This window comes from Leuciscus leuciscus (genome assembly GCF_965113295.1).
Source record: "Leuciscus leuciscus genome assembly, chromosome: 2".
NCBI lineage: Eukaryota > Metazoa > Chordata > Actinopteri > Cypriniformes > Leuciscidae > Leuciscus > Leuciscus leuciscus.
This window is the reverse complement of record NC_138726.1, coordinates 52,453,560-52,472,526: the sequence shown is the minus strand read 5'-3', so window position 1 is coordinate 52,472,526 and position 18,967 is coordinate 52,453,560. Positions and strand designations below refer to the sequence as shown.

Here is an 18,967-nt window from a genome sequence, read left to right as displayed (position 1 = left end):
TATACACCTGTGGAAAGGGACCGGATGAAACCCATGAATACTGATTTTTTATGTAAAAGACCAGGGGGGCAATGTTCCGGAAAACACTGAAGCTTCCCCGGGCGCCGCCATTGGTTAGCAGACCCTCACCTGCTGTTAGCATTCCACTGACTCCCATTCATTTTGGCGTCACTTTGACAGCGAATAACTTTACATCTGAGGTGTTTAAAGACTCCATTTGTCCATTATTTATTTCTAAAGAAACATGAAAATGTATAAAGGCTCCATTACATTGTATCTTACGTTATGGCCCCGTAGAAGCAGTTTTTGTAAAAATAGGCAAACAATTGCGACATAACCACGCAACTCTCTGTCGCACTGTAGAGAAATTACCGTATGGACAGGAGGAGAAGCTCAAGGGCAATCAGGGGGACGTGGAGGCAAAATGACAAAATAATTAATCAGAATACTTAGCAAAAGTTGCTCCTAGCTCATGGACTTCACTTTTCTCCGTTGAATCCAATGGGGCCATTTCTTTTACTGTCTATGTAAAAGACTCGGGACGTTTTTGGCGGGAAAATCAAATGGATGTGACGTTTACGCAAGTGCCTTTCTTCCGTTCAATGACACATGAAGCGAATGATTATACAATGTTAATGCAGAAAGAGCCATTCTGTACTGTAATATCAATGTGTCATGCAAAGAAAATAGAGTCATTCAAACTGACTCACAGCCAGATCCATATAGTCTATAGCCTCAAATATAGCCTAGGCTACTTTATAATCAAACGATCATAGCACTGTAATTTTTATTACATCATCTGTAGACACGATGTTGGTGAATTGCAGAACTGGTTCACACATTATCATTTGATTTTCTTAACTGCTGTTTTCTCACCAACTGTGTGTTCATTTTGTCATTGAGAGGAGAGCGCGCGCAGCACATTTACATATTCATCTAAACGTCGCTCTCAGCAGCTTCTGGGTGTTTGTTAACAGTATATCACAGCAGAGGAACTTCCAACTTCTTTTTTACTTCTAAGCGAAGAACGAAGAAGAACTTTGTGAGTATATTGAGGCCTTGAATCAGTCTCTTATTACGTGTGCGAGCTTATGAGCTTAAGTTGCTGGCTGCAGTTCACTAAACGGCCACCGGTGTCGCTAATAACAAGGGTTTCTGAATTACACAAGTAGACCCTTTTATTAGAAAAATGTATACAATTATTAGTGCAACACTTAAATAATTTATTTTTAAACAACAAATAAAAACATATGTGTTCCTAATTCTTTACCTGTATTCAGACTATGCATATTAATATTTTGTGGTGGATAAACTTGCAGCACACACTGTTCAGGTTTGATTTTGACCTATTTGTCTAAGCAGATTTGCACCACAGGCTGTTCTGGTTAGTCAGATGCTGCAATTTTCAAAATCTGTCACAGATCATCAGCTGGACTGAGATCAGGGTTTTGACTGGCCAATTGCAGAAAAACATTCACCTTGTTGTTCTCAGGCAATTTCCATGTAAATTTGAGTCTGCATTTAGGATCATTCTCCCGGTAAAATTTGCACTCATTCCTGCTTCTATTAAACAAAATGCCTGATGTGTTTTTTTTCTTTCTTTTTGAGGAGTGGGCAATGTTTTACTCGTAGTACACATGTCTTTGAATTATGACTAAAAAGTAACTTGACCACAAAATTCCTTGGACACATTTTCACCTCCGATTCACAACCAGAATAATTATCCTTGACAGTGGGGTTGTCAGGAAATGTGGTAGTTATTTTAATGATTCACATATGGAGGCCAATTGTAAGGCAATCGCATCCTTGTTAGGGCAATTGTTTTTCATCTGTGTAACTCTTGAACTTCTACAACAGGACTGAACCATGTTCAAGCAACTTATTTCTTAATAAATCTGCAAACCTGTAGTCCCATTACCATGTCAAATTAAATTTCCATATATATTCCATATATATATATATATACAATATTAAAATAATAATAAAATAATTTAACACGTACTGATGGCTGACAATGACACTGTACAATTCACAGAATAATCAGAAATTTGCATCTGATACTGTATATGAGATTCATTTTTAAATCAACCCATTTTCATTTATGATCCCAGTATATCAAACTACTGTATGAACAATACAAAATTTCTATTGAAGCCTAAATTCAAACCCACTGACAAATAGATATAGCACTTACCTGTACCTCACCTTTGTTTTTTTGCTTTGCCTTTGCGTAATATGTTCCTTGTCGTGACGTATCCGGTAATTAAGCCAGTTTCAGGTAAGGCAGTTATTGGCAGTGTATCTGTGTAGGATGATAAGTATAAGACTTCGGTCATCAGCCATTTTGCAGAGTCCATGTGTCTAATATAACAGGAACGGGGTAGCAGGTGTTGGCTTTCTGTTTGACGTCGCTGTGACAACCAGTAGACCAGGTATGGGTGTCCTCGGGTCTTCTAAATAGGTAAATACTGGCATTAATTTGCATTTTCAATATAATATTTAATTAACCTTCATAACATGTAATGTTGTGCATGTCGAGTGCCTTTATATCTGTGTGTGTTTACCTGCACGAGGACCTCGTTTGTTTATGGATGTAACTCCATCCGTCCAGCCAGTCTAGCTCAAAACACAGTGACATAACAATTACTGATACTGAGACGAGTGTGTACACACACACACACACACACTGGTTTACTATCTTTGTGGAGACTCTCCATAGACATAATGTTTTTTTATACTGTACAAACTGTATATTCTCTCCATTTACACTAATCCTACCCCTAAACCTATCACACAAAACTCTCTACATTTTCAATAAAACTCATTCTGTAAAATTTAAATGCTTTTTTACACACACACAAACACACACACACACACACACACACACACACACACACACACACACACACACACACACACACACACACACACACACACACACACACACACACACACACACAGTCTTCTAGCTAACAATGAAACAAAAGCTTCCCTATACAATAGCTAGGAAGGGTCATCAAATATTTATAAATACCACAAAATGTATAAAAAGTTCAAGCTCTAAAAGATAATACAGTGTGTGTAACTCTTTTGCTACAACCATGTACATTTTCTTGTGTAACCATTTATCTTTTTCTGCCCTTTCCCCTTATTTTTCTGTGTATTTGGTCATGCCCTCTGTCTGACCCACAACTCCTCTCTCTCTGCCACCTGTCCCCGTCATCGCTGTCTTCCCGTGTCTCTTTCTCACATTAACACATGGGCTTTTCCTCTTTTACAAGTCCCTAATTACTGTAGGCACGCAGCTCCCCCTGCAAACACGTGCATTCATGCGCATAATCACTCTCACTCACCATTTGGCCATCGTGTTTACTCTGAGTATGTCCAGTTTCTCACGTACTACTTATCTCAGTTCTCTGTATGGATTTGTCATCTCTCTCATCATTCTCTCTCCTTCCTTCGCTCCTCGGCCCTCCTCCCTCACGGGACCCACCAGAAGGTTCATCATGCCATATCGGCTGTCAATAAACCTGTGGCACTGACACCTGAATCCCTGAGAGGGACAAGACACCCCTTATGAAGGCACACAAACTTTAACTAATTCCCTACCAACAGCTAATCCAATAAAAGCAGAATTACTGGCAATGATTTTTTTTTTTTATCTTCTCCAAATGGATTTTACAGATGACAGAATTGCTTAAAACTCAAGTGCCAGCCAATTGAGTTAATGCAATCTACATGTCACTGTTATAAATACACATCACTTAAACTTTAAACCTGTTCAGCTCGCTCAAGGACAGGAGGAACAGTAGATCACATAGACACTGCTTCTGTCTTATTGACAGCCAAAAGGTCATGGGATTAAATCTCTATTATCAATGTATAGTTGAATCTATAAGCCACTAGGCATTGGTCGGCCTTTATATTCTGACCTAAACAGAATGTACTACAACAATGACAGTGAGAGAGTACCCGATTTCTCTCACGTTTAATTTGTGGTAATTTGATAAGGGAAATGCAGACTATTTAAAAAAATTGCAAGAGAAAATAATTACAGAAATAAAAACAACAAAAATCAAACACAAAAGCATCCCCTCTCGAGCATCCTTGGATTATGTGCTTTGTTCAAGGGAAAAATATGTTTCCTTCAAGGAGGCAAGGGAGGCAGTGCATCCTCCAAAAAAAGGAGGACTGAGGACTTCTCCTCATTTCAGAACACCACTGCACGCCACATGGTCCCGGTGTATCTTTAGAAATAGCCTAATGAATGAACCTACTGTTGAACACTCCACAATCTTCGGAGATCGTACGTCTTACATTTTCTTTACTTTAATATTGGCATAAAACCGCACTTTCTTTCAAGCCCGATCAGCTTTCGATTAGCTATGCCTAAATCGATAACGCGTTTTCCCCGTTTGCCATCACTTACCTTCGGCTTTGGCAGTGCGCATGCTCTGTTCCACTAGCCTGAAGTGACCATCCTCAAACATGTCGATGTGGCTTTAATATGAACGAGTATTGAGTCAAAGTTTGTAAACAGAGGTCACTATGGAATTGTTTGCAGTTCTCTTGCTTTGTATGTTCAGCCTCGTTTTGGCAAACCAAGAGGAGCGATTGCCGAATAAATGCGAGGGTAAGAAACTGAAAGTATCTTTTTTTCCCCCTTATGTGTTGTAGAAAGATAAAATAAACTCATAAAACCATTCTAAAATGTGTTAAACTTATTCTACAAAGATCCACTAGTGCAGAGATAGTATGTGCACTTATATTTACATTTTAAAATAGCACATGAAGAAGTTATTGCATTATTAATGTTTAAGGAATGTTGTTGTTGTTGTTCTCTTACGAGAGGTACTCTCGTACTGCGTAAATCTTACGCTAGGGGAAAATCTCTTTTCCGCGAGATACTGAAGCCAAAAAAAATTATCCTTAATTTTGAAATAATGTAAAACGCGTTGCGGCAGCATGCAGACACAGGCGAGACGGCTTGTGCGCCTATTGGCTGCCCTGCGGCAACTGCAGCAGCCTATCGATAAGGCCCACTCGTGACGTCAGCTCCAATGGGGGCGCTTCGCGCCCAATACGTCACGTCCCGCCAGAATGGGCGTGGTCTAGGGCTATAAACATAGCTTCGAGAGGCTAGCTCACTGATTTTTCATCTCTTCAGCGAAGCTCTCGCATCGCTGGACCCGGAGAGAAGCCGCGCCGTCTAAAAAAGCCTTTCAGCGGGACGAGTCGACACTCTGAAGCCGCTGGCCGCGCCGCCTTCAGTCGCCTTCCTGCTGCGCTATCCGGCGTTATATCCTTTCTCTGCTACTGTGTTTTGTGTATGTGTGTGTGCTCGCCGCCGCGACACACACTCTCATTGCACTAAAAGAGCCGGGCGTCTTTTTCAAGACGCCCCTTTCCTGAGGATCACGCAGCTCTCGCGCTCGCTGACGGCGACCGCCCTCACTGCGAGCCAGTTACTGCCTGGTGACTCTGAGGACTCACCTGGCATCCTTCTCCGAGACTGCTCCTCCGCCCCCCCCCCAACCCGCAAAGCTCGCCGGTGCGCCCGCTTGCCTTGCCTGCTTGGGGGATGATACCTGCTCTCCCTCTGTTCGAGCCGCGCAAACCGCGCCGTTCACAAGGGAGGCTGGAAGCGGACGATCGGGGTTAGTTTTTCTTTACGTTACAAGAAAGCTACCCTGCCCTTGCGCCCCATTCACGCGTCACTCACCGGCGAAAAGACAACTCAGTTCCCTGATTAGGCGACTGGAAATATCAATATTGCAGCAAACGAGCCTGTTGTAACACGCACGCTTGCAAGCAAACGCCGAAGAAAACATGTTGACGCTCTTTTATATGCTCATGCATCTATACACCTTTGTGTTCCCCCCCTGTGGCTCAGTGGCGGAATCTTAGGTTTTTCACACGAGGGACCGGGGTTCGAATCCCGGTCTAACGGCAGATATATTATGCCGCCAATGCTTCGCTCTGTCAGTTCCCTGAAAGGCGACTGCAGATGTGCATTTTGCAGCCAACGAGCGCGCTGTACAACCCGCTCGCCTGCACCCAAACACCGTTTCTATGGTTCCCGTGCGTCACTGGCGAAAGGAGAAAAGGGTGTTTTTTAGCCCCGCTGCGGCCGGGCCGACCTCCACTCCTGACACATTTCTCATTCCCCTCTTAAGTTCAGGTGACTGGAAATGTCAATATTGCAGTGAGCGAGCCTGTTGTTTTGCACGCACGCCTGCAAACAAACGCCAGCATGTTGACGCTCTTTGATAATACTCGCGCTACTGAATATCTATGTGTCTTCCTCTGTGGTCCAGTGGTAGATCGTCAGATTTTCACGCGAGAGACCCGCGATCGAATCCCGGGTCTACCGGCAAAACACACTTTTTGCCGTCAATTCTCGCTCTGGCAGTTCCCTGAAAAGGCGACTGCAGATGTGTATTTTGCAGCCAACGAGCGCGTGGTACAACCCGTTCGCCTGCACCCAAACTCTGTTTCTATGGTTTCCGCCTCTGAAGTTCAGACGACTGGAAATGTCAATATTGCAGTGAACAAGCCTGCTGTAATACACGCACGCCTGCAAACAAACGCCAGCATGTTGACGCTTTCTGTTTCTATGGCAACTTCTCGCTCGTTCAGTTCCAGTAAATGCGACTGTTCCAGTGTATTCTGCAGTAAACAAGTCGGCGAAATAGCCCGCTTGCCTGCACACAAACGCCGCTTTTACGGCTACCCAGATAAATCCCATAAGAGTGTATTTTCTGGTGTCCCGGCCACGGCCGATGGTGTTATACGAATGTAGACGAAATTCCTACACAGAAACACAGCCCGTCACACAGGGCTCGCGCACATGAAATCGACCCAGGTCGATTGCGCATTAAACGTGGTAAATGTGCCCACTGCCCAGTGCCCACAAACACTACGTTCCGCATATCTCAAGGTTTCTGTAAAAACAAAACCAACGTGCATTCGCTCTGCTCAGGCGAACAATGCTCTCAGTGTTGTAAATGTGCCCGCTATCCCGCGCCCACATTCACACATAGACATGACAGGTCCTACGGGACTCGCCCAGCCCTCCCCTCTCGGTTGACCACCGCAAAGGAGTCGAGCGCGGGCAATCTGCCCGCCGTTATCAGCGCGCCCCCTGCCTCGAAGCGCGACGCTTATGTTACAGCACACCGAAGCCCCTCTGTCGCTGAGCGACCAGAGCGCGCTCCGCATTCAGCCCCTAGCCATTCGTGCAGATGCATGGGCAAGGCTACCCGGGGGTTTTGAAGTGGGTGCTAGACATTATAGAAAGAGGCTATTCGCTACAGTTTCGCCGACGCCCTCGCCGCTATGTGACGCGCGTCGAAGCTACGGTAAAAACAGAAGTAGCACCACCTACTTCGAGCCGAAATTTTGAAACTGTTGAGCAAAGGGGCCATAGAGCCTTTATCTCAAGCTCAGAGTGAAGGAGGGCTATACAGCAGATACTTCCTGGTACTGAAAAAAGACGGGGGTCTCAGACCCATACTAGATCTAAGGCAACTGAACAGAGTGCTTGCAAAGCAACAGTTCGGAATGCTCACGACCAGAAAAACCCTCACGCACATTCGCCGAGGAGATTGGTTTGTGTCAATAGATCTGAAAGACGCATATTTTCAAATACAAATAGCGTCACGTCACAGGCGACGTTTGAGATTCGCCTTCGAGGGCCAGGCATATCAGTGCTCAGTCCTACCGTTCGGCTTGTCTCTAGCCGCTCGCACCCCTCAGACTACAGGGCATGCGAGTATTGAACTACTTGGACGATTGGCTGATTCTAGCTCAATCTCACTCGGTGCTCATAGAGCACAGGACCATTTTGCTCGATCACCTCGAGAATCTGGGTCAATTGGGCGAAGAGTTCTCTGTCTCCCAGACAGATAATATCTTTTCTGGGCACAGAACTGGACTCGCTGTCTATGATAGCGCGACTGTCACCAGAGCGCGTACTAGACATTCAGCGCGCAGCGAGCTCTTTCCGCTGCGGCGCATCTGTCCCGCTCAAGAAATTTCAGAGGATGCTAGGTCTCATGGCCTCAGCATCATCAGTACTTCAGTTGGGCTTGCTTCGCATGCGCCCGCTACAGTTCTGGCTGAAAGCGCGAGTACCGCGCCGAGCGTGGGCTTCCGGTCTGCTTCGTCTCAAGGTCAATCAGAAATGCATCGCAGCTCTGAAACCTGGGAAAGCAAACGACTTGTACCAATCAGGTGTTAGCCTGGGGACTTCCTCGAGTGTGAAGGTAGTGTCTACGGACGCCTCCACCTTGGGATGGGGAGCACTGCTCAAGGGCAGACCGTTCTTCGGCCAATGGTCAGAACGGGAGAAGCTTCTACACATAAACTGCCTCGAAATGTTGGCAGTAGACAACACACTGACGCGTTTTTGTCCCTAAATACGAGGACACCACGTCCTGGTCCGCTCGGACAACATGTCAGTGGTGTCCTACATAAATCGCCAGGGCGGCCTCAGGTCCCGAAACCTGCACAGGCTGACAGAACGCCTCCTGGTGTGGGCTCAGCGCAACCTGCTCTCGCCGAGAGCAGCGCATGTGCCAGGGCTCCTGAACGTAGGACCGGACAGACTGTCCAGAAACAATGTTCCGACAGGCGAATGGCCTCTACACCCACAGACAGTCCAGCTGCTGTGGAAGAAATTCGGCAGAGCGGAAGTAGACCTGTTCGCGTCTCAAGAAAACGCTCACTGTCTGGAATTTTTCTCCAAGAGCAGGGACGCGCTGGCTCACGTATGGCCCCGCCGCCCGCTCTATGCCTTTCCTCCCGTCTTTCTCCTGCCTCAGGTGATAGAACGGATCAGAGAAGGATGCTCAGTGCTACTCGTAGCGCCGTTCTGGAAAAACCAACCCTGGTTCCCAGTTCTGATGCAGCTAGCAAGCACTGCCCCATGGCCAGTGCCAGTGAGGAGGGACCTCCTCTCTCAGGCCAAGGGCTCGTTTTGGCATCCGCGCCCAGAGCTGTGGTCCCTTCATGTTTGGGCCATCAACGGGTACCCGCTGACCTCCCCAAGCGGAGTGTTAAACACGATCACGCAGGCTAGAGCTCCGTCTATGCGACGTCTCTATTCCTCGAAATGGTCAGTGTTCTCCAGCTGATGCACAGCTTGTGGCGTGTCGCCCCTAGACTGTGGGGTGACGGAGGTTCTCTCCTTCCTACAAGAGCTGTTGGACAAGGGCAGGACCCCTTCCACGCTCAAAGTGTATGTGGCGGCCATAGCAGCGTTCTCAAAAACAACGCTGGGTCAGTCAGTAGGAAGGAACGATTTAGTCATCGTCTTCCTTAGAGGAGCTAAGAGACTGAATCCTCCCAGGCCTCCCTCAGTCCCTGTATGGAACCTTTCTACAGTGCTGGAAGCCATGAAAGGTGACCCATTCGAGCCTTTACAGACGATTGATCTTAAACACCTGTCTTTCAAGACAGTGTTTCTTCTGGCTCTCGCTTCAGTGAAGCGCACAGGGGACTTACACGCGCTCTCAGTAAGCGCGACGTGTATGGAGTTTGGGCCTAATGACTCAAGAGTTATACTCAAACCTAAGCACGGTTATGTTCCAAAATCCCTCAACACACCGTTTAGGGCGCAGGTCATTCCCTGTCAGCCTTACCGGTCTCTGACGAGGAAGGAGACGCAAGCTTCCTTTGCCCAGTCAGAGCATTAAGAGCTTATGTGTCTCGCACGTCTGTTTTCAGACAGACAGAGCAGCTCTTTGTTTTCACTCTACGGACGTTCTAAGGGACTTGCCGTGTCGAAACAGAGCCTATCCAGTTGGATAGTTGATGCTATAGCGCTGGCTTATACCTCTAAGGGCTTACAGTGCCCATTTGGAGTCAGAGCACACTCCACGAGAGGCGTGGCCTCGTCGTGGGCTTGGTCTAGTGGGATTGCCTTGCAAGATATCTGTATGGCGGCAGGCTGGGCCTCCCCGTCTACATTTATAAGGTTTTATAACCTAGAGGTTCCCGCCTTGCAGGCTAAGCTGCTTTCGGTCTAAAATCGGTACTGTCTGCCCTGATGTGTTCGGGCCAGAATACTGAAACTGCTTGAGCAAATGCTCGCTGTTGGATCGCGCAGCTCTATGGGCAGTGTGTAAGACCCACTATATTCGTCAGTCCAGGCCGGGGGTCGCCCTGACTGTACGACACATCATCAGTATAACTGCTCCTTATAAGATGTTATATTATTACAGGAATGATGCTATTCTAGCCACTCTTTCCTGGGCTCTCTGTGAGTCCATTATGATCATGTACTATATGAGCCCGGGCACTTGCCCTTGGGACTTTGGTGCTGGATCTTAGCATGCACGGCGTTTTACACTGTTTCCCCTAGCGTAAGATTTACGCAGTACGAGAGTACCTCTCGTAAGAGAACGTACTCGGTTACTAACGTAACCTCGGTTCTCTCTAGAGAGGAAACGAGTACTGCGTATCTTGCCGTGCCTGCACACGCTCTGGTTCGCTTCGGCGATGAAAAACCAGTGAGCTAGCCTCTCGAAGCTATGTTTATAGCCCTAGACCACGCCCATTCTGGCGGGACGTGACGTATTGGGCGCGAAGCGCCCCCATTGGAGCTGACGTCACGAGTGGGCCTTATCGATAGGCTGCTGCAGTTGCCGCAGGGCAGCCAATAGGCGCACAAGCCGTCTCGCCTGTGTCTGCATGCTGCCGCAACGCGTTTTACATTATTTCAAAATTAAGGATAATTTTTTTTGGCTTCAGTATCTCGCGGAAAAGAGATTTTCCCCTAGCGTAAGATTTACGCAGTACTCGTTTCCTCTCTAGAGAGAACCGAGGTTACGTTAGTAACCGAGTACGTTTTTAAATAGTTTGTAAGTTACTGACGGTGGAGTTGCAGGACGCCCTAGAAAAATCTGGCCGCTCGAAGGAAGTTCTGGAGATCGGAGAAGTTTTGGATACTGGCAAGCGCAGGCGCAAAATCAAATACAACACTTCGTAAGTAGTGATTGTGAAGATGATATACACACTACATACACACTACTTACACCTCCGTTCTATGGCAAGCCGTTTTGACTTTTATTCATTCCCAGGATATGAACTCTTAATATCAACAATTCAGTTTTCACTAGTTAAAATGCTAATTCTTGATGTCAGGAATTAGATTTCTACTAGTAACAATGGCCACTAGTAACATTTTTAATTCTTGATATCTGTAATTGTATTTTCACTAGGCTATGTCACCATATGCTGCCATTCAAATTCAAATGTTGACATCAAGACATTGATTTCTTACTATTTTAACATAAATACAATTCTTTATAGTAAAAATTTAAATTGTAATAGCAATAATTACTTTGTTACTAGTACAAATACAAATTCCGGATATCAAGAACTCAGTTTTCACTTGTTGATATCTTAATTCTTGATATCTGTAAATGTATTTCAACATGTTACATTTGTCATTTCTGATATCTGCAAATGTATTTCTGATATCAGTAATTAGGAGAGTAATTTCAGATATCTAAAATGGCGTTCTTACAAGTAACAATCATATTCATGATATCAGAGATTAACTAGTGACGATTAAATTCACATTTATTTGTATAGCGCTTTTCACAATACACATAATTTCAAAGCAGCTTTACAGAAAATGCATGTCTCTACATTACAATTTAGAGTGATCTGTTATCAGAGGTAACTGTCTTAAGTTATGTATTTCAGAAATGTACGTATACAAAATCACGGTTAACGAAAATGTATTTTTCGTTAAACAATGCAATAATTTAATGCAGAAACAATGAGCTCATTGAAGTAATGAATACTAGCATTTTAACTAGTGAAAATTTAGTGGTTGATATCAAGAATTTATATCCTGGGAAGGAATAAAAGTCAAAACAGCTTGCCATATCCGTTCTGTCCCTATGAGAAAACTGCCAGAGAGAGAGAGAGAGAACCCTGAAGTTAAGAAAAAAATTAAAATCTATTGATGTTCTCCCTCCTATTGCCATTATTACGATTTATTTGTTTCCAGAGAGACACGACTCACTGAGGCCATGGACAACATCTGTGAAAGAATTCTGCAGTATAAAGTCCATGCTGAGAGACCAGGAAGCCTTCGCTATGCCAAAGTATTAAGCTCACCTTAGCACTATTTCCCCTGTCCTCAATTGCATGAAATTCTGTCAATCCTCATTTAAAGAGATACTATAAAAGTGTAGGTCTTTGGTTGCAGACTAATGATGATTTTGACTGCTGTGTTTGGCAGGGCACAAGTCAAACCATGAACACACTTAAGAACCTGGTGGATAAGGGAGTGAAGGTAGAGCTGGGTGTCCCATACGAACTATGGGATGAACCATCAGTGGAGGTGGCGGAGTTGAAGAGACAGGTAATACACATTCATTCATAGTTTATAGACTAAAGTAGGCATGAACAATACAGTAGGCTCTACTGCTACCTAGCAAGTCAATCCCTGAATATTGAATTAATTTCTAATTATTTTAAATAATACAGCTAATATTCATTAGGAATATAGACAAACTTTATATTACTGTTATTGTCTAGATTGGCAATATGTGGGTAACTTTTTTTTCTTTTTTTTTTTCTAACACATAGTTTAACATTTTCTTTTACTCTACATTTGTGTAGTAAAATTAACTTTAGAGAAGATCTACATTTCTCATTTTCATCCATGGAGATGTCATGGAAAATGTGCCATGCTTTAGTGGAGATTTCTGTCACTCTTTGGTGGAAAACAAACACTTTTAAAGGGATAGTTCACTTTGAAATACATTTTTGGTATGTTTTAGCTTACCTCAAGGGCATCCAAGATGTAGGTGTCTTTTTTTCCACAGTAGTTTCAATTTTGATATTTTTAGGTCAAACCGTTCTTGTCTGTCAGTCATATAATGCAGGTCCATGGTCATTATCTCAAAGAGCATGCACAGAGTCCAAATTAAAACAATTCCCCGTTTTCCAAATTAAACAATTCCCCATCGTAAGTACACATTGATGGCCTAAGACACGAAACGAGCGGTTTGTGTGAGAAAACGAACAGTATTTATATCGTTTTTACCTCTTATACACAGCCATGTCCGAGTGATCTGATCTGACGTGTACGCAGACTGGTGCATAGATATATACACACTAGATGTCGCCTTAAAGACATTCGTTCCAATGAACTGCCGTAGACAAGGCGACATCTAGTGTAAATATCTATGCACCAGTCTGCGTACACGTCAGATCAGATCACTTCGACATGGCTGTGTATAAGAGGTAAAAACGATATAAATACTGTTCGTTTTCTCACACAAACCGCTCGTTTCGTGTCTTAGGCCATCAATGTGTACTTACGATGGGGAATTGTTTAATTTGGACGACGGGGAATTGTTTTAATTTGGACTCTGTGATTGCTCTTTGAGACAGTGACCATCGACCTGCATTATATGACTGACAGACAAGAACGGTTTGACCTAAAAATATCAAAATTGAAACTACTGCGGAAAAAAAGACACCTACATCTTGGATGCCCTTGAGGTAAGCTAAAACATACCAAAATTTTATTTCAAAGTGAACTATCCCTTTAACATGTAAATGACATGAAATTATCACTATAACCAGTAGATGGCTGCAGAGGACCACTCATTAACTCATTTGCCATTTCCACTCACTTTTACAGTTTTTTTGCATGTTTTTCTTTGGGATTTATTATAAAATGAAAATATATATTTTTTTAGCAATTTTATTGCATTGAATTATGAAGTATATCAAGATTAAGAAAAGTCACAAAAACTCATGCCATTGAGATGAAAGGAATTTCATACAAATACAATAAATAAAAATGCAGACAGGGGATGAGCCGAAGCCTGTCGCCGATTTCATATGAGTTTTAAAGGGGACTGAGGCGATCACGAATTAGTGTACATATTACTGAGTCAATCGCACATTTTTAGGAGGCTGGGTGGACATTTAGGGGGACAAAGCCCTCCTAAAATGGGCTCAGTGACCCCCCTGATTGAGGTTAGAGAATATAATGTTTTAATTGTAGTGATGATTGCATATATCTGGATATCCAAATCAAAATTCCTTTTGGGACATTTGTCTTTTTATGTTTATATTACAGTGTGAGACCATGTTAGAAGAGCATGAAGAGGTAGTGGAGAACTGGTACTTTCATCGTCAAGATGAGAAACTTGAAAAATTCTTCTGTGCAACCCATGTCCTCAGAGACTCGGACCAAGGTAGTAAATACCCATCCTGAAAAACATGCACTTACAGTACACACACATCAAGCCACTATTTTCAGGCCATATGTCCATCTCTTTCAGAGTGCCTGAATGAGGTATGGAAAGGTGACATGGGAATGAAAGGATCTAAAGAAGAGAGTGAGGGAGAGGATGGAAGACAGACGCACGATGCAGGAGAACTGTGAAAGCAGAGCCATAATGGTTGATGAATATATACAACCTGTATGAAGTATTTGCACAAAGCTACATTAGGAACCAAGCATCCTCTCAAGCATCTGCATGAGCATTAACGATCTGTCAGTGTTCAACGTTTTCCAAATCTGTTATTTTTTGCCTTATCATGGGATGGGAACTGTCCTTGATGTTTTACCTCTTTGTCCATGCAGACATTTTGAATTTCTATTTTTATGCAGTTACAGAATGTGCCTTTTATTGTATACTGTCTCATGTGTTAAAGCAAATACAACACTAACTGTTTTTAATGATAGACCAGTCTGGGAATTGTATTTGTACTGATCGTTACTGCACAACCATGCACAAACCAAACAGATGGTGATTTTGTATGTTGGGGTACTTTTAAATATATGTTCCTCATGTGATATGTACAGTAATATTTTTTAAATGCCCTGTTGTTATAAATCATGAGTCTGTGCCTTATTAATTTGTGTGTCAGTACGAGGTCTTTCGGTCCAGACTTTCCAAGAAAAAAAGCGACCCTACACGATTAACTATTGACGGTCAGCTGACAATGCAATATCACTTTAATGTATAGAGCTCCAGTGGCGCAATCGGTCAGCGCGCGGTACTTATACAGCAGTACAAAGCAGAGCAATGCGGAGGTTGTGAGTTCGAGCCTCACCTGGAGCAGTTTTAATATGCATATGTGCTCTAGTCATCATGAACTCCACATCCCATATATGGAAATGCTTGTTTCCAATTCGCGGGGTTAATTGTATAAGGAAAAAAAGTTGCAGGACGCCTTTTATGCGAATAGCCATTTACTGTGCAAATGGCTATTCTTCTAACTTTTATATATAGCCTACATATAAATGTAAAAAAAAAAAAATTATTTTGCATGAAAGATAATACATTCTTGTTGATTCCAATTGGCTGAAGCTATATGATGTGGATGAACTGTCATCTAGTGGTTATCATGACAAGTGAATTCATGCTTCTAGGTCTGTAGAACCTTAAAATTATAACAAGCAAATAACGCCAATAGAGTTCAATGCAACACTGACCCTTATTTAGTGGGTTATTAACTATGCAGGGGTTTTGAGGAAAAAAACACAATGGCGACCAAAAGGGGACTTAAGTATTAGACACCACAAGGGGGCAGGAGAGCTCCGGTCATAAAACATAAACTAAGAAACAAACTGTCCATTCATAAAGTGGTCCAGATGATTAACTGCCAGTCCATGTGAATAAACCGATAACTGATGCCTAAAGCGTTATGTGACATCATCACCAGTGGGTGTCATCAGGGCCGTAGTTAGAGGATTCGGGGCCCCCTAAAAAATTATCACCCTGTACCAATATCATATACTGGACAATAGATGAGCATGGAGGCCCACATATAACAGAAGATGGTGATGTTGTTGTCAAGCCTTTATTTTAAACGTTTATATAAAAATTACAACTAATAAAAACGAACAAAAAGCAAGACATTGTTAAATAATAATAAAAAACAATAAAAAAAAAGTGACAGCAAAATAATGTTTTTTTCATAAATTCATAAATCAAAAAGTAAACATTTAGACATTGACAAGAATGCAGTCAAATTAAAAAAAGAATAATTTATTGTCTTATTTTTTTTATAAATATAATATGGAACTGGTAATATTATTAAATAAAGCTATCATTTATTAATCCAAGTGCAGTGTGTTATTCGTGTTTTCTTGATGTAATAAATACATCATCAGCCGTCAGGTCAGGTGCATAATGCAATGCGTCGTGACTCGTGTCAGTTTTTTAACTCTATTTTCAATAGTGTATTTTGAACACGTAATTATTCGGTCGATTGTGTTGCGCACCGATAATGAAGAGTGATAGTATCCGGCAGGCTGTAGTTTTCTTATTCCCAGCGAAATATCAATACAACCTGTCTTTAATAACGTCTTTATCGACTGGGATACAACAACTCTCCTGGCCTCCCTCCCCTTCTTTTCATGGCGTTTCTGGTGATTTATGTTTTCTTTTCCCCGACATTTTGTAAGTCAGCGTCCTGCTATTTCACCAAGTTCACTCTTGCACTGCTGCCTCAACTCTGACTGGTTCTGTTCACGAGCTGGGTAGGGTCCATCTGATGTTTGTCACTGACTTAATAATTAATAAACACTTTAGATCGGTCTAAACCATTTTTAGGGAGGTAAGAGAAGCAGATATTTGGAAAAAATATTTAACCAAATTGCATGTTTTTGTGGTTTTCATTCAAATCTCTGGCATAACTCCAATATAAATATTAGAATTATTATACAGCAGGGGCCGAATTACATTTACAAATAAGGGCTCCAGCTCACACGTATACTCGAATATAATGAATAATATAAAGATTGCTTTGAAATTCTGACCTTTTAAAAATAAAAAAATATTATTACTTTATGACGTCTAAAATTTTAAAGGTAGGCCTACACTATTTAACTTTTTTGTTCAAATTAACTCAATTTAAATAACGAGTCAACACATTATCAATTCTTCTTCCAAAACATGTTTTTGTCTTACCCTGATTCACTATGGGAAGCCTATAAGTGTTTATAATGTAAACCTCTCGGGATGGTTTTAGCGGGAAATTGCATACATATCCCTCGCCCGTGTCTCGTCATATCCGTAAATAGAGAGAAGTTGCTCCAGCTACTGTCAGGTGTGGGAGTGGAGTTTGACATGGAGCAGCTAAATCTATTATCTCATGGCAATCACCCGTTATAAAAAATAAATAAAAATAAAATAAATGATTAAATAAAAAACCTAACACAGTCTGCTAGCAAAAAGAGAACCTAAAGAGCTTGTAACAAACCCAAAAGCAATATTGGCTTGGCTTTTCAGAAATGCGATGCGGAGATGAGTGTTTTTTTTACTGATAACAGATAAATTGCTACACTAGATCACTAACTGAGTTCAGTAAAATTGTATCTATAGCGGAAGGTCATATTCATCCACATGGCAGAGCCGAAGCACAACCAAAACAATGTTCTTCCACAAAATGCATGCTATTTTGTTTTTAAACCGCTAGAATTACAGAGTGTGTATACCTTTAAATCAGTGGATTGTGTATTTAAATCTCTTACATGGTGCACTTTTTCTTACTTTTTTCACTCTCACTTTTCCTAAAATATTTCAGTTTAAAAGGTTTTGTTCAATAAACTTCTTAAATTCTCAAGAGAAAGCAGGGCTAGCTGCTAATGACTTCCATGACCAATTGCAGTCATTAACTTTACTACACATTCTTTTAAACATTATTAATCACACATGTATTACTTACCACTAGTACAGTTCTTTTGTTCTTGGTCATTTATAGGTCATTTTTTGTAGAGCACAGATCTGGGAACAGACCTTTTACCTTTCTTGAACGGTACTATACCTGCATCACATGATTCAATGTCAGTTTGAACATTTGCCTTTAATGCATGCATTGAATACCAATCAGTGTAGCACTCTGTACTACAATATAGTTTTGAAAAGAAACCATTCTGCTGGCCTGCACATTATTTAGAATAATAACCTGGGGATAACTAATAACTAATTTGATTTCCACAAAAATATAAATTCAAATAGTAATTTGAACTTGTGAAAATTCTTTATTCAACATACTACTCCAATTAATATTTTCTGGATTCTGTACAACCACACACACACACACACACACAAAAAAGAAACCCAGGGGAAACATTTACAAATGATTTTAAGGTTTCGACATCTATTTTAATTTGGTTTAATTTCTGCCATCATATATTAAACTATATATTTTTCTGGCACCGTTACCTCTCGAATGTTGAATGTTATTCTATGTGATAGTCGATCCAAACATTTATGAAATGTGTATCCATGGAATTAATTATGACGTGTTTCATCTGAAATCAAAACAGAAATGATGCCAAGGATTCTGACTTCCTCTCGTCTCTAGGAAAAACAAAGCTCTCACGAGCAGCTGTTTGAAAATCAAACACAGTTTGCACTGTTTGCATCATCAAATACATGAAACCTAATTAAGGATGAAATGAGTGGAAATGAGACGAGTTTAGACAACAAAAGATGAAGGAGGAAAAACTCAGTGATAAATGACTAAAGCTGGTTTTAATATTTAAAGAGGTTACAGAACCTCTAATTGCAATCAAAGGCTAATAGCCTACCTTTTTTTTTCTTTGAAAAATAAATGAAACCCAAAACTTGATAACACTGACAAATGAAGTGCCATTGTAATATGTATTTTCTGAGCTGTTTTGCAGTCCGACCACAGTAGCTCTCACCTCTTTTTGGTGACATTTGCACTTCTCTCCAACACTCTGGACCTTCTCCAGCCTGCTTTCAATCTCACATGGTGTAATAGATCCAGCAGACACGTTTGTGTGGTGTAGTTCCCCAGTCAAACTGATCTGTGTGGTGAAAGAATGCCAAGAATATGCGATATGCTCAATTGTACCAGTTCATCCCTCAATAAAGTGTTGTTGTACTTGACAAGCATCCAAAAACATCAAACCTTAAAACTGCATGCTCTGTAGCATGGGTACACA

At 42.0% G+C, this 18,967-nt stretch overlaps 3 protein-coding genes across 10 annotated transcripts in view; 1 reads left to right on the top strand and 2 right to left on the bottom strand.

The window, feature by feature from the left end:
* LOC309492325 (NACHT, LRR and PYD domains-containing protein 1 homolog) overlaps window positions 1-13,576 on the bottom strand; it is a 48,958-nt gene extending 35,382 nt beyond the window's left edge. Inside the window, exon 1 of the mRNA XM_082161254.1 lies at window positions 12,809-13,576. Within this exon, the coding sequence (XP_082017380.1) occupies window positions 12,809-12,819 (11 nt within the window). The 5' untranslated portion in view covers window positions 12,820-13,576. The remainder of the gene's footprint in view (window positions 1-12,808) is intronic.
* LOC309492321 (calpain-5) overlaps window positions 1-18,967 on the bottom strand; it is a 40,873-nt gene that overhangs the window by 12,655 nt on the left and 9,251 nt on the right. For 3 of the 8 annotated variants that reach the window (XM_082161237.1, XM_082161241.1, XM_082161238.1), the window contains exons 3-7: window positions 18,704-18,829; window positions 17,719-17,817; window positions 3,354-3,553; window positions 2,565-2,616; window positions 2,206-2,453 (exon numbers count right to left, since the gene is read on the bottom strand). In XM_082161237.1, coding sequence (XP_082017363.1) covers window positions 2,206-2,357 — 152 coding nt within the window. In that variant the 5' untranslated portion in view covers window positions 2,358-2,453; window positions 2,565-2,616; window positions 3,354-3,553; window positions 17,719-17,817; window positions 18,704-18,829. Of the gene's footprint in view, window positions 1-2,194; window positions 2,454-2,564; window positions 2,617-3,353; window positions 3,554-4,429; window positions 4,565-17,718; window positions 17,818-18,703; window positions 18,830-18,967 lie in introns of those variants that run through there. The other 5 variants (XM_082161242.1, XM_082161245.1, XM_082161239.1 and 2 more) reach the window with 4 other exon arrangements.
* Window positions 4,494-14,879, top strand: cnpy4 (canopy FGF signaling regulator 4). Its single transcript, XM_082161266.1, has 6 exons — window positions 4,494-4,633; window positions 10,863-10,989; window positions 12,026-12,122; window positions 12,260-12,382; window positions 14,117-14,234; window positions 14,322-14,879. Exons 1-6 carry the CDS (start codon window positions 4,549-4,551, stop codon window positions 14,423-14,425), a joined length of 654 nt encoding a protein of 217 aa, XP_082017392.1. The 5' UTR covers window positions 4,494-4,548; the 3' UTR covers window positions 14,426-14,879.